Source organism: Anabrus simplex, chromosome 2 (genome assembly GCF_040414725.1).
Source record: "Anabrus simplex isolate iqAnaSimp1 chromosome 2, ASM4041472v1, whole genome shotgun sequence".
In the NCBI taxonomy this organism is placed as follows: domain Eukaryota; kingdom Metazoa; phylum Arthropoda; class Insecta; order Orthoptera; family Tettigoniidae; genus Anabrus; species Anabrus simplex.
Window position 1 is genome coordinate 1,054,251,700 of NC_090266.1, and position 12,124 is coordinate 1,054,263,823.

The 12,124-nt window shown below is 39.1% G+C and overlaps 1 protein-coding gene across 2 annotated transcripts in view; it reads right to left on the reverse strand.

Moving 5' to 3' along the window:
• The window catches only part of Ranbp21 (exportin-5-like protein Ranbp21), a 417,228-nt gene that overhangs the window by 249,035 nt on the left and 156,069 nt on the right, over positions 1–12,124 (reverse strand). For both annotated transcript variants that reach the window (XM_067141992.2, XM_067141993.2), the window contains exon 7: positions 2,110–2,361. In XM_067141992.2, the coding sequence (XP_066998093.1) occupies positions 2,110–2,361 (252 nt within the window). The remainder of the gene's footprint in view (positions 1–2,109; positions 2,362–12,124) is intronic.

Sequence of the window (12,124 nt, forward strand, 5' to 3'; positions counted from 1 at the left end):
TTATGGTGACGATGGGATAGAAAAGAGCCAGTATAACCCCAGCATTTACCTGGTGTGAAAATGGGAAACCACAGAAACAATGTTAAGTGCTGCTGACAGCGGGGTTTGAACCCACTATCTCCCGAATGCAAATTCACAGCTGTGCAACCTTAACTACATGGCCACTTGCTCAGTAGGTTTAAATCTAATGTCATCCTCATAATTATTATAACTTGTAGAGATATAACCAACAGGACGTAAACCTAAAAGGACTTGCTACCAGACAAGGTATACTACAAAACTGGAATGGTTGGATTATATTAAGTACCTATCATGGGTATTCTTCCAGGATAATAAAATAGTTAACTGAAAACACATCAAGGTCTAGCGAAACTAATGCAGTGATCTTGCAGTCGCAATCAGTAATACACTGAAGAAAATCGAAATTGCAACACCCAGAAGGAGTGGTGCTACATTGCTGCAATTGAACATGCAAGACGAGTGTTCGGTTGTGATTCGATGATTACACTTTCAGGTCCCTCTGACCGCAAGTTTCGACAACAATCAATACAGGATATGCCCACCACGAGCTGCAATACATTGATGAATTTGTCGAGGCATGGAGTCAATAAGGCCCTGGATCGCTTCCTGAGGAATTGTGGACCATGCTTGCTGCACTGCACGGGTCAGTTGTTCCAGAGTTGTGGGTGGCTGAGGACAGTTGGCTAGCTGTCGACCCATCATGTCCCACACATGCTCAATAGGACTGAGGTCCAGGGATCTGGCGGGCCATTCTAAGGTTGTAATGTCGTGGAGAGCTTCTCTGGAGATGCGTGCAGTGTGAATACAGGCATTGTCCTGCTGAAACATCCCATTACCAATGTTCGCCATCATAGGGACAACCACTGGATTGAGTACCCTATCAACGTACTGTCGAGCAGTCATAGTGCCCTCAACAAGCACTAATTGTGATTTCACATTAAAGCCAATAGCTCCCCAGACCATAATGCTTGGTGTTGGCCCAGGGTGCCTCTCGACAATAAGATCTGGGCGGCCCCTCTCCCCGGTACGTCGGTGCACACGATTCCGGCGATCACTGCGGCAAGACAGAAGCGCAACTCATCACTAAAGACGACCCTATGCCGTTCATCGACCCACGTTGATCTTTCCCGACACCAGGCCAGCCTTACACGTCGCTATTGTGGGGTCAATGGAACACCTTCTGCAGGGGCACGGGCTTGTAAGACAGCTGCACGCAGGCGATTACCAACTGTTTGTTGTGTAACGTGGGGTGCCACAGCTGCTCGAATTTGCGCTGCTGTTGCATGGGGTTCCATCCGGGCCATCCGAATGATGTGACGATCCTCTCTCACAGTTGTCCGTCGCGCTGGGCCTGTGCCAGGTCTACGAGTGTGGGTACCTTCATTGGACCACTGCTGCCATACATGTTGTACCGTAGATGCCTGTCGGCCAACACTGCCTTTGGTTGGTAGATCACGTGAGGTGACGGGAAAAGGCTAAGTAACCTATGAGAATAATGGTCTTGGTCATGAGAGGTAAGAAAAGCTGAGGGATATCTAGGCAATGATGGTTCGACTCAGCCTTTAATGATTTCAAGGTAAGAGGTCTAGAGCAAGCCAAGGCCACAATGCTAGTTGCAAACAGCCTACATCTGTAAGTGAAGATTGTCATTCCTTTAATTTTCTTGTGAGTCAGTATTTCCCATGTTATTCTGACAGACTGAAATGCTCAACAGAAAGCAAACTGTACACTATATTTTTGGCTTTCTTCCTTCAGAAATGGGAAATCTTGCAACAACACGTCTGTAACATAAGCATTATGTAGCAGTTTTCACAGCTATTCTATTTCAGGCAAAAAAAAAAATTAAAAACATATAACTGTAATTTCTACTTTAACACTATTACTAGGTAAGCACATAACATAAACAGATAAGATGTTGAGTAACAATGCTTTGAAACATTCATGCATTACATCTTGGAGAAATCTGCTTTCTGACTCTAAAAGGTAAATGTGTGTGTAGGCATGTTCACACGTTAAAAACTGAGACATCTGATCACCCAATTCTAAATTCACTATCAAAAACAATCATGTACACTTTTGCTGACTTACCTTTATAACTTTATGAAAAGTTGTTTTAACCCAGTATGGTACATACTCCAAGAAGACTTCATCCTTTGATATCAAGTCATGCTTAAAGAAAGCCATCCATACCGAATTAATGGAATGCACTATAGTTAAGCTTTCATGACCAATGAGCTCTACGATTGTAGAGAGGTACAGAGAAAAGTGAATAGGACGACAGATGCTTGTATCGTCTTTTCCCCATAATGTACACAGCTGCATTCCTAAGCCAGTTAGAACCTAAAAAATGAACACAGAAATTGTAATGAGTTGAAAAACGTTTGTCTCTTACAACGTCTTTTGTTGAAGGATCATGTATTAAAAATGAATTCTCAATGCTACAGAAAAAGAACACAAACTCAAAAGCTTTCAGTAAATGTTAATGTATCGGTCACTTTAATACTTTAAATATATATTTGCCATATGCAAATCTTGCTTTCACTATATAAAATGAAGTCATTTTAAAATCTAAATTGGGGGGAGGCAATTTGACTAACATTTTTGGATGCACTGTATTGTAAGTATGTTATTTTATTTCCTGAATATATTAGGCAATAAACTTTCTGGTCTATGTTGCTCATACAGAATAAGCTTGAGTGGTGCTTTTAAAAGTAGGAAAGATCATAATATGAAGATAAAGTTGGAATTCAAGAGGACAGATTGGGGCAAATATTCGTTTATAGGACGAGGAATAAGGGATTGGAATAAATTACCAAAAGAAATGTTCGATAAATTTCCGAGTTCGTTGAAAATATTTAAGGAAAAGCTAGGTTAACAATCTACTGTATATATACTAGCAAGATACCCGTGCTTCGCTACGGTATTATATTGAATTTTATAATTGAATGCTTAACGTTTTATATATAATCCTCCGAAATTTGCGATTTGACTCGTTTTCTGAGAGATTACAGCAAAGTTCCTCACATTTTTCAATCTTTCTTTGCGGCAATCGATTTCGTACTTCCCGGGGTAGGTCTAGTTATTACACGCAGTCAGTTGGGTCCCTAAATCTTTGCCATCTTTTCCTATAAGCATTTTTAGTATGGATCAAATCCTGAAGGAGGTCCGGCGTTGGTGTCGTCTTGGGTGCCTTGGCGGTACTGAACCCGCGGCTGGACTGTATTCGTAGTCATTACCAGGCCAGGACCCGTTTCCAGCGTGGTCCGCACAATTTGACGACGGTCCAGAACATTATTATTATTATTATTATTATTATTATTATTATTATTATTATTATTATTATTATTATCATTAAATGTTCTGGACACCCCAGCAAGGTGCAAGACCGCTACTTGGTGGTAAATTGCATCTGCCATTGTCATTGTTGACAATGTGACCAGTACCATTGTCGCGTGTAGGCAAGTGTGCGGGATTTCTAGCGATACGAATGACATACTTCCGTGCATTATTGACCTTATTATAGAGGTGAACGATATGACGGTCAATCTCATTCCTATCGTTTATTTCAAATGTGTTTAAATTTTTATTTATATGCCAGGAGAGTCTACTGTAATCTAAGAACGTTCTCCGAAGGAAAAGATGGCTGTTGAAATCGAACCCAGGAAAGATTAAAAATGATCGGTTTATGATCAGAATAAGTACATCGAAAATCTACAGCCTGTTTCCAATCATTCAACAGGGTCAGGAATGGAATGAATAAAGCCCCATCCCGCGGCGACAGTAGGAATTGTGCTGGCTGCCGAAGCACTCCTCTGGGGCAATGAGTGATGAATGACAAATGAAATTAAATATTGGACAGTATTGCTGGAATGAATGATGACAGGGTAAACCGGAGTATCCGGAGAAAAACCTATCCCGCATCTGATTGTCCAGCACGAATGTCACATGGAGTAACCGGGATTTGAACCACGGAACCCAGCTGTGAGAGGGCGGCGCGCTGCAGCCTGAGCAACGGAGGCTCCTTATAAGTACATTATGAACAGTAAAATCAATTGATCTCACCTCCTTTTACACCCCACCGCCGTTAGGTTTATTTACCCCCCAAAGAAAAATTAAAAGAAGGCGTGTTTCTTTATGTTTAAAGGAGATTCCAAACACAAATGTTCACGCCTATTACCTTCAGATTTGAGATATAAATATCCTCATAAATATAATTAACTTTTTTCACTTCCTTTCACATTCCCCACCCCCACCAAGTGAATTTTCTGGCAAAAAATTACTTGTTTCTTTAATAGTAAAGGATCTTCTAAATACCAATTATCACGACTCTAACTATTTCAGTTTTTGATTTATGTGTCTTCGTGAAAGATATTCAACTCCTTTTCACTCCCGCCCCGCAAGATGTCCCCCCCCCCCCCAAACGCGTTTTTCTTTGTTTTTAAAGGAAATCCAAATACCAATTTTCACGTCTGTAACAACTTTATATTTATTAGATGTATGTATTCTCATACAATTAAGTCAATTAATTTTTCAATTCTTTCACTCCCCTCCCCCCCTTCATTGGATTTTCCGAAAATACGTGTTTCTTTACTTTTAAAGCAGATTCCACATATCAAATTTCACGTCTGTAACATCTTCATTTTTGAGATATCAGTAGCCTAATTAATAGAAATCAACACCATTTTCAGTCATTATTACCCCCCCCCCTCCACCCAAGTGGTATTTCCAAAAACTAAAAATACATGTTTCTTTATTTTTAAAAGAGATAAAAATACCATTTTCTCTTCTGTAACATGTTAAGTTTTTTGATACATACTGCAGAAATTCAAATTTTAAAATGTCACCCCTTTTTATTTCCCCTTAAGGGGAGTTTCCAAAAACAAATCACCCATGTTTCTTTACATTTACAGGAAATTACAAATACCCAATTTTTACGTCTGTAACATTTTACCTTTCTCAGATATTCTGTAGATATAGTCTTTCGAAAAATTCACGCCAATTTGTCAATCCTGTTTAACCGCCATTAATTTGATTTTCCAAAAACACAAAAATTCGTGTTTCTTTACTTTTAAAGGAGATTCTAAATACCAATTTTTACATCTATAAACTTTAAAAGTTTTGAGATATAGATACACTCATTTTAAAAATTCACCCTTTTCACCCTCCCATTAATTGGATATTCCATAAACAAAAAATACGTGTTTCTTTATTTTTAAAGGAGAACCCAAACACCAATATTCAGGTCTGTAATATCTTCAGTTTCTGAGATATAAATATTCTCATTAAAGGCATTCAACCCATTTTTAACGTTTTTCTTTATTTGTAATGATGATTCTAAATACCAATTTTTACATCTGTAAACTTTAAAGGTTTTGAGATATAGATGCACTCATTTTAAAAATTCTCCCCCCTTTTCACTCTCCCATTAATTGGATTTTCCAAAAACAAAAAATACGTGTTTCTTTATTTTAAAAATATATCAAAAGTACCAATTTTCAGGTCTGTAATATCTTCAGTTTCTGAGATATAAGTACCGGTATCCTGATTAAAGGCATTCAACCACTTTTTCACCCTTTTTCACCCTCTTTCACCCCTCCTATTGCTATTTTCTGAAAACAAAAAATACGTGTTTCCTTATTTTTAAAGAAGATTCTAAATACCAATTTTTACGTCTGTAAACTTTTAAAGTTTTGAGATATAGATACACTTATTTTAAACTTTCAACCCCCTTTTCAGCCCCTTAGCAAAGGAATATCAAAAAATCCTCTCTTAGCGAGCACCTACATCTTAATATGAATCTATGCCCAAAATTTCATTTCTTTACGTCCAGTAGTTTTGGCTCGGCGATGATGAATCAGTCAGTCAGTCAGTCAGTCAGTCAGGACAAGTTATTTTATATATATACATAAAGAAATGAAATTTTGAGAATACATTTATATTAGAGTGTAGGTGTTCACTAAGGAGGGATTTTCGGGTATTCCACCACTAAGGGGGTGAAAAGGGGGGGGGGGGGTTACATTTTTAAATGAGGATATCAGTATATCAAAAACTTAAAGGTTTACAGACGTAAAAATTGGCATTTGGAATCTTCTTTAAAAATAAAGAAACGCGTATTTTTTGTTTTCGCAAAATCACATTAAAGGGGTGAAAAAAGGGGGAAAATTGATTGAATACCTTTTATGAGGATACTCATACCTCAAAACCTGAAAATGTTACAGACATGAGAATTGGTATTTGGAATCTCCTTTAAAAATAAAGAAACACATATTTTTTTTGGGGGGGGAGGAATAAGTAACGGGGAGGGGAAGGGGGTGAAAAATTAATTGTATTCTTTTGTGAGGATACCTATTTCTCAAAAACTAAAGATGTCACAGACGTGAAAATTGGTATTTGGATTCTCCTTTAAAAACAATTAAAGACGTATGTTTTTCCTTTCGGAAAATCCATTTAAGGGGTTGAAATGAATTGATAAAGCGGGTGAATTTTTTTAATTATTAGCTGTATATCTCAAGTATATGTCAAGAAGTTAACGTGTTAGAGACAAGAAACTTGGTAGTTGGAAAGCCCTTTAAAAATACAGGAACAGGTACATTTTTGTTTTTGGGAAAGGCACTTAACGGGGTGAATGGAAGTTGAAAAGTGAGTTCAATTATTTTTTGTGAGGATACTTATATCTCCAAAAATGAAAATGTTCCAGACATGGAAATTGGTATTTGGAATCTCCTTTAAAAATAAATAAACATGTATTTTTTTGATTTGAGACAAGACTGTTTCTCACATGTACATTTCTGTGTCGCATGGTCGTCTTAGCCCCAAAATTCAATACCTCAAACGTGATTTACAAAGAGTTTCTGAGGTAAATGAAACTCTATTTTTCGGTGAGTTTTTATACATTAGGGACTTTGAGATGATGTCTTAGTACAGTGCCGAGGAATGATTACATTTATCAAATTACGAAACTGATGCAAGCGAAGCCGCGGGTAACTGCTACTTATAAATAAATGTAAATATGAGGTAAACAATTGATAAGGAATTTGAACCTGGGCGATCACCCTAAATGCAGATCACTGATTGATTGATTGATTGATTGATTGATTGATTGATTGATTGTACTTTTTTTTTTCCTAGTTGCTTTACGTCGCACCGACACAGATAGGTCTTATGGCGATGATGGGACAGGGAAGGGCTAGGAGTGGGAAGGAAGCGGCCGTGGCCTTAATTAAGGTACAGCCCCAGCATTTGCCTGGTGTGAAAATGGGAAACCACGGAAAACCATTTTCAGGGCTGCCGACAGTGGGGTTCGAACCTACTATCTCCCGAATACTGGATACTGGCCGCACTTAAGCGACTGCAGCTATCGAGCTCGGTGATTGTACTATATTCTACATAGATTTATTGCACTCTTTTTTATATACATGCAATAGACAGATTTGTCACAGTTGAAATTCCTAACAACTGTAGCTTTTTACACAGAAGTATTATGTTCAATAGTTGCTTGATACTGGGAGGTATGTTGTGAAATTTTTCTGTTAAAAATGTTTTCTCTGTGAAGGAACATGCAGTAAAAATTGCTTAAAAAGAAGGAATATATGTGTAATATTTTACATTTTTACATAAACAATGGTAATCAAAGCAGAATTTCTATCATGGGCATTTCTTATTGCAAAAAAGAAAAGGAAAAAAAGAGAGAAAAGCATTTCCTGATGGATGAGTTATGAACAGTTCATAATCTGTTGTGCCTTAAAATATACCTGAACTAGAACAAAAAAGAAAACATTATATACATCATATTTTTAAATAAACAAACAGCAAGGGACTGAGATTAAAACAAAATACAGAATTTTCAACATCCAGTAAGAGAAAATACATAAACTTGAAGTTGTAACTTTCAAAACACTCTTCAGAAGATAAACAAACACTTTCCAAAATAATTTCCTGAGAAAACTCAGCTGAAAATAATAACAGATAGGAATACATATGAGTGCCCTCAAATCATTATAGCATACAAATTACAATTTGCTACTAGTATCCTACCCATATTTTGCAATTAGGAGGTAATGGGAATTAACGACTCACTTTATTAAAGTTTAACTTAAATGTTGCTTGTATAATGAATTAAATAAAGATGGACACAAATGAATGAACTAACATTTAAAAATTAAGGTTATACAAACCGTTGTATAACTCCAGCTTCAAAAACCATACCAACTGTACATCTAGTCACACGTAGGAATATAGGAACATGAATAAGAACAAATAATAGGGATAAACACAATGTTAGGTAAGTGTGGAAAGAGGGAGCACCAGAAAGAGGACAAGGAGAAACATGAAAATGCAAAAGAATCTCTGCATCCTTGTACACTGCTGGCTTCATATAGATATTATAGGACTCTCAAACTTTACAAATGTACTACTTACTGATGTATGTCCTCCGCTCTCTTCGCTCAGCGCTAGCCAGCCGCACGCACGCAAGCGTGGATCATTCGAGACTCGACGTGCAGTCTTCAGTGCGCGTGTCTGTTACGTCGTGTGCAGTATATAAGGAGCTCCCTGTCTGTCACTTATGAGGATTCTCCCCAGTGTCCTGCTCCAGAATACACTGAACGTCGAGCACGGAGGCTTCTCCTCTTAAAAATGTGTCTCGACCAGGTGGACGGAATTCTGGTAGTGTGAGGTTTCACCTCAGGTCACTGCTCCACTTTCCAGTTCCTTCATCCATGTCGAGCCCCGATGTTGTATGCCACACATCCCAAGCTCACTCAAGCTCCGACACACACATTAGATTCTCTAATTGTGAACATAGCTTTCATTTAGTACAAGCTTATGAACTCAGACACTTCAAGTTAGAAGGAACTCTCTTAGCTAATCTATGCTAATGCAAATGATAGTTTTCAACTATCACGAACTATATCTTTCCCAAGAACTATCTTTTCAAGATAGCAGTGAGTGTAAACACATTCAGCGTGTACATAGTGTATAGAAACAGAAACTCTCTCAAGATTAATCATCTACTTTGCTTCAAGACAATTTTATGTTTTATTCTTGTACATACTGTAGAATTCTGTGTGAAGCAAATAAGTAAGTTGTGTTCTTGTAAACCTTATCTTGTTTACAACACTTACTGTAATTTGTAAATATACAGGGCAGGGCCCTGCAATGGGTTGACTTGTCTAGTGCCATCTCAGGCTAGTACATAAGTTAGCAGTTGGAATTGATAACTCACTGTGGTTCTCGCTCGTTCAAGGATGGCTTGTATTTCAGAGGTACGAGCTATGCTACTCTTGTAGCAGAGCAAGCCATGTCTGTTCAGGCCAGTCAGAAATTAACAGTGTCTCTGCCGTGTTTGTACGCCCAGCCAGGATTATGGCTCAACGGGGCAGTAGCAGAAGTAATAGTCATACCATCAGTGCAGTAGTTATCCATCCCAGAAGGAGCAGGTCTGAAATTCATTTTTAATGATCCACATTCACATATTCATGATGTCTGGGGAGAGAAACGAAGACAAGCAGGCTGTGACTGAAAAGTCGACGAGTAGTAATTACATTCTGATTGCAAAGACCAACAAAAGGATAAAGCAGAAGTATGGTCATACATGGAGCTGGTGTGTCACAAGGATACTGAACTACATACTGGCTATGCTCGATACAGAAGTGTATGAAAAGTTATACGCACGTTCCTACATATGGCAACAAACATTTAGTGAAGAATCATTGTGGAAGTAATAGCAGCAGTTGCAGAAGTACGATAAGTTGTAATACTGTGAAGATGCATTGCTTGTATCATACATGCCACCCAATGCACAGATTACCAAACGAAAGACATTTGAAGGAATTCTGGAGTTTTGCACTGCCACCAAGCACCACAGGATGACCATGAAGTACACCACCTGAGGAGGAGTAAGATATATTCAACAATGTGAAGCAAAGTCCTGGAGTCAGCAGAAGGCCATTAGGACTGCAGAGAAATGTGCTGCACATGACAATCTGGAAACTGCTATGAGAACACCCGTATTCAAATAATCTACAGTGTGTACAAGCCCTGTCTAGTGCAGATTATCCTGCAAGAATAACATACTGCCGGTGGTTCCTGGAACAATGAGATACAATGCCTAACTTTGCAGCTATTGTGTTGTTCATGGACGAGGCATCATTCACAAGGGACAGGGTCCAAAATTTCCATAACCAGCACATGTGGGAGAACACAAATCCTTGTGCAACTTTTCAATCATCTCACCGGAGGAGGTTTTCCATTCACATCTGGGCAGGCATTGTTGGCAATTGCTTGTTGGGACCCTACATTCTTCTGGACAGGCTTACTAGACCGACCTACACAGATTTCTCACGTACTACATTGCCTGATTACTTCGCCAAAATTCTACTAGCATCCTGTCAATAGCTGTACTTTATTTATGATGAAGCTCCGGCATATTCCAGTCTGTCTGCACACAGGCACCTTAATACACATTATCCTGGGTGCTGGATAGGCAGAGGTGAGTCATCAGATCAATGAAAACACTATAATTGACTTATGGAAAGACCACCATCTTGATTTGGTAGGTGACCTTGTGTACATAAACACTCATCTACATATTCAGTAAAAGAGAGCGCAATGACAGTGTGTAAGCAGAAGTTTCTTTTTCTATTTGTTTTACCTCTCACTAACATAGACTGGTATCTCCTGTTGTAATAGTCCATACCAGCTAAAATTTTTATGGTGTATATATACTGTGTATTTTGTTTCGCTATTAACTGCACTAGCTCCCTCCTGTGGATCAGTGGTAGATTGTAGGCCTCTGGATCCCAAGATAGTGGGTTAATACCCAGTAGAGACAGATGAATTTTTTAAGGGCAGAAAAAAGTCCATGTTGTACAATGTCAGCATGTAGAAAATCTCTGGTGACACATTTGGAGTCCACCTGCTAAAATTCATTAAAACTCTGCCACAGACGCCTAAGAGAGATTCAGTTTTTTTTAAAATTATTATTATTATTATTATTATTATTATTATTATTATTATAACTGCACTATATATTATATATATATATATATATATATATGTGCAGTGGATGTCTGAACCATGAGAGCTGTGGCGGCGGCAGGCTGGGACTGAAATGCCCTTAAGAGGAAGCTAGTGGTTTAATATTGCACTATCACATCAAAGGTTTACAGTGATGCAACGATGGGAAAGGACTAGGATTGGGAAGGGTAGTGGCCATGGCCTTAATTAAGATACAACCCCAGCATTTGCCTGGTGTGAAAATGTGAAACCACAGAAAACCATCTTCAGGGCTGCCGACAGTGGAATTCAAACCCACCCTCTCCCGAAGCAAGCTCACAGCTACATGACCCTAACCACATAGCAACTTGCTCAGTCTGAGGACGAAGCAGGCTCCGGACGATGACGGTGGACAGATCCTATGGGAAGTTGAGATAGAACAGCGACCAAGCATGGAAGGACATTGCGGAGTGTAACACAATGTACAAGGGGCACTGGCCTCAGGGGAAATCCCTAGAAGACGACGGCAGTCTGTTGACATGCATAAAGGAGTCAACTTCTAATTTCCAGGGACAAAAGTGTGAAAGCTGTGGCCAAGCTATACAGAGGAACCACAGTAGATAATTTTGGTGTCAGTAAGACCTTGGATTGGGTCCGGCAACTCTACTACTAGCTGCACCTGAGGGTGGGTGTCGAAAGATGGTGCCAAATGTGTGACACCTATGCAGTGAGCAGAGGCCCTCACACCCAAGTAAGGGTGCGATACAACAGTACAACGTCGGAGTGTCCCTCGAGAGGATAGACACAGACATCACAAGACCATTTCCTGAATCAGACACTGGAAATTCCTACCTACTTCTCGCTATGGACCACTTCACCAAGTGGCCTGAAGTCTATGCCATCCCTAATCAGGAAGTATCAACAGTGACTGATGCCCTGATGAAGAACTAGTTGTGTTGCTTTGGTGTCCCCAGAGAGCAGTGCAGTAAACAAAGCAGCAACTTCAAATCGATACTGATGAAGGAAATCCTACAGTGTCTCAGTGTACACAAGATATGAATGATACCTCTCCATCCACAGACAGAGGGCATGGTAGAGCTGTTCGTGA